This window comes from Protobothrops mucrosquamatus, unplaced genomic scaffold (assembly GCF_001527695.2).
Source record: "Protobothrops mucrosquamatus isolate PMUCROS unplaced genomic scaffold, P.Mucros_1.0 scaffold2695, whole genome shotgun sequence".
Taxonomy (NCBI): domain Eukaryota; kingdom Metazoa; phylum Chordata; class Lepidosauria; order Squamata; family Viperidae; genus Protobothrops; species Protobothrops mucrosquamatus.
The window spans coordinates 48,705-52,307 of NW_015388741.1; the positions used below are offsets into that span (position 1 = coordinate 48,705).

The following is a 3,603-nucleotide window of genomic DNA, read 5'->3' on the forward strand; positions in this document are numbered from 1 at the left end:
GGGACCTTGATTTAACCTGGTCCTCTGAACGTGATATTTAGGCCATCTGGATTCCAGATCTCTGCAAGCCCCATAAGGGCCAAAGTTCGTATAGTTCACTCGCAATCCTTTTAAAAGTTGGCACTGGGTTATTTATCAGGGCTAAAAGATCCAAGAGACAGAATGAAGTAATTGGTGGTCACGACCAAAAGTTGCGCGCACACGATTTCCCAAGGCACGTAGGTGGAGAAAAGTCACAGCAAAAGCTCTAAAGGTCATTGGAAAATAGCTTGGCAATCCCAATATTTCAGCCAAGAATGAACTAGGATGCGTTTGTCTGCCATCCCCTAACAAAATAGGTTGTGTTCTCTAAGACAAGGAGAAAAATCCAACAAACCAGCTCAGGATGAAGAGTAGATTTTTCCCCCTGCGTGGCTGAGCATAGGGTGGGAAGGATCAAGGATCTGCTCCAACCTCTGCAGAATAAATCTTTTATCTTCCTTTGCTCTCTGGTGAACATAGAACGTTTTGTGTGGGGAGGAGCCATTTTTTTAAAAAAGTGACAACGGCATGAACTGTGACAGGTTGAGGAAGGTGCTGGGAGAGAACTGGGTGGGGAGAAAGTGCCATGATGAGTAAAAGGAAAAGTAGGCTTGCTTCTGGAGTTGCTGTGTTGCGTCTTTACAAGAATAAACAACAACAACAACAAAAAAGGATTCTTTCTTTGAGGATACTTTCACGGAAGTGACTGATTACAGTTTCTAAAAGGATGAGTCAAGACTACAATATACATTGAGGAAAGGTCAAAACCAAAGGAGCAGAGACCGTCTTCTAGATTATGACTGTTATAGGCACCTGGACGTGGTTTTGAACGTAGGGGAGGTTTCTAGGCGTAGGCAGCATGTGCTTTCAGGACTGGAGGGGCTGGAGGGGCCCTACCGGTCATCTTTAGTGCAAAGGCCTCCCCAGTGATGGGGGGAACAATTCCAGGATAGAGATGCGGCAGAAATCCTAAAAAGAAGAGAAAAAAACAATTCCAGAGAGTCACTATTTCCATTCTGACCCCAACAGAAAAGCTCTTAATATAGGGGTGGGCAACGATGGCCCTTTTATAACCTATGGACTTAATAATAATAATAAAGTTGGAAGGGATCTTGGAGGTCAAGTCCAACCCTCCTGCTCAGGCAGGAAACCCTACACCATTTCGGACAAATGGCTGTCCAGTCTCTTCTTAAAAACTTCCAGTGTTGGAGCATTCACCTCTTCTGGAGGCAGGTTGTTCCACTGGTTAATTGTTCTCACTGTCAGGAAGTTTCTCCTTAGTTCTAGGTTGCTTCTCTCCTTGATTAGTTTCCACCCGTTGCTTCTTGTCCTGCCTTCAGGTGCTTTGGAAAATAGCTTGACTCCCTCTTCTTTGTGGCAGCCCCTGAGATAGTGGAACACTGCTATCATGTCCCCCCTCGTCCTTCTCTTCATTAAACTAGACATACCCAATTCCAGCAACCGTTCCTTATATGTTTTAGCCTCCAGTCCCCTAATCATCTTTGTTGCTCTCCTCTGCACTCTTTCTAGAGCAATGGTTCTCAACCTGTGGGTCGGGACCCCATTTGGGGTCGATCGACCATTTCATGGGGGTCGCCAAGCAAGGCTGTCCGCCATTTTTTTTGTCCGCCATTTTTCCCCCTTTTCCGGCGGGTGCCTTACCTCCCTTGGGCTGGGCCAGCTGGTGGTCGGCCTGCTCCGTCTCTGCCGCTTGCCAGCTACGCCTCGGCCAGCGCAGGGGGCGGAACCACGCATGTGCGGCGCTCCCGGGCAGGGAAAGTCCTCGACTTACGACCGGTTGGGTAGCCTCAACTTACGACCGGTTTAGTCCTCGACTTACGACCGGTTTAGTCCTCGACTTATGACCGGTTTAGTCCTCGACTTACGACCGGTTGGGGTCACGGCATTAAAAAGGTTGAGAACCACTGTTCTAGAGTCTCAGCATCTTTTTTACATCGTGGTGACCAAAACTGGATGCAGTATTCCAAGTGTGGCCTTACCAAGGCATTGTAAAGTGGTATTAACACTTCACGTGATCTTGATTCTATCCCTCTGTTAATGCAGCCCAGCACTGTGTTGGCTTTTTCGGCAGCTGCAGCACACTGCTGGCTCATATTTAAGTGATTGTCCACTAGGACTCTGAGAATTTCAATGTGGAATTCTGGGAGTTGGTCCACAGGTTGCAAAGGAGCCACAGCTGCCCACCCCTAGCCTTCTCAGGTGCCTAACTTGTACAATAAACCTTTCCAAGGTTTTCAGTTCCTTCCAGGAGACATGGGACACTAAGGAAGCATCTCTCTCTCTCTCTCTCTCTCTCTCTCTCTCTCTCTCCCTCCCCTCCTCTCTCTCCCCCTCACTCTCCCATCCTCTCGTTAAATGGTTACGGCCCTTTTCTTCTGCGCACGTTTATGTAATTTATCATTTGAAGATCATTTCATAAATTATAATATAAAGCACTTTTAGGGATGCATCTAGTCACTAGGTCTCTGTTCAAGCCTGCTCAGTGGGCCAACCAAGTTTAATCCAGCCGCATTTGGGGGTTTTCCATCTCTTTCTACGTACCGCCAGGCTTTGATCATGCAGCATGAAGGAAGACACCAGTGGGAAGTTCCTTCTAAAGTGTAACAGCCAGGATGATGATGAGAATAAGGATGAATGCTGTGATGGTCAAGCAGATGCCAATCATGAACTTCTTCTGCAGAGCCCCAAAACAGAGAGAGAAGGCAAAAAGAGGTGAAGAGATATAGATGGGGAAGCATCTCAGCTCCTGCTGTGCTGGATCCTTTCTCTGCTGGCTTCAGGGAATAGCAAAGGAACTATGAAAACTTCCTCACCCACAACGTACCGGCTCAAACGCACCTTCCATCTCCCTGAGATGTCACCGTGTGACACTAGCCATTTTGGACTGCGGGGATTCCAAATGTTCCCCGACCCACCCAAAATTGAAAGAAAAAACTCCCAGGAGAATTAGCCCTTGTTAAGATGCAAGCTGAAAGGTATTTCATTTTATGGAATGTGCGCACTTAATGCAGGTAATCCTCGACTTGTAACCGTTCTTTTAGTCACCGTTCGAAGTTAAAACTCCACTGGAAAAAAGTGACTTGTGATGGTTTTTCACACTTACAACCGCTGCAGCATCCCCATGGCCAGGGGTAGGCAACCCAAAACACTCAAAGAGCCACTTGGACCCATTTCCCACCGAAAACAAAACACTGGGAGCCGCAAAACCCTTTTGACATCTAAAATGATAACACTGCATATATCCTTTTTTTACCTTTATTTTGTGTGTGTGTGTGTGTGTGTGTGTGTATGTGTATATATGTGTGTGTATATACAGTTGCAAGAAAAAGTATGTGAACCCCTTGGGATAACGCGGAGTTTTACATGAATTGGTCATAAAATGTGCTCTGAACGTCATCTAAGTCACAACAATAGAAAAACACAGTCTGCTGAAAATAATAATACACAAACATTACATGTTGCCATGGTTTAATTGAACATAACATGTAAACATTCACAGAGCAGGGAGGAAAAAGTATGTGAGCCCCTAGCCTAATGACGTCTCCAAGAGCTAATTGGAGC

General features: G+C 46.2%; 1 protein-coding gene across 1 annotated transcript in view; it reads right to left on the minus strand.

Moving 5' to 3' along the window:
• Positions 1–528: 528 nt before the first annotated feature.
• Positions 529–3,603, minus strand: part of LOC107296228 (syntaxin-4) — a 26,374-nt gene continuing 23,299 nt past the window's right edge. The window contains exons 10-11 of the mRNA XM_015825578.1: positions 2,584–2,716; positions 529–990 (exon numbers count right to left, since the gene is read on the minus strand). Of these exons, the coding sequence (XP_015681064.1) occupies positions 2,636–2,716 (81 nt within the window). The 3' untranslated portion in view covers positions 529–990; positions 2,584–2,635. The remainder of the gene's footprint in view (positions 991–2,583; positions 2,717–3,603) is intronic.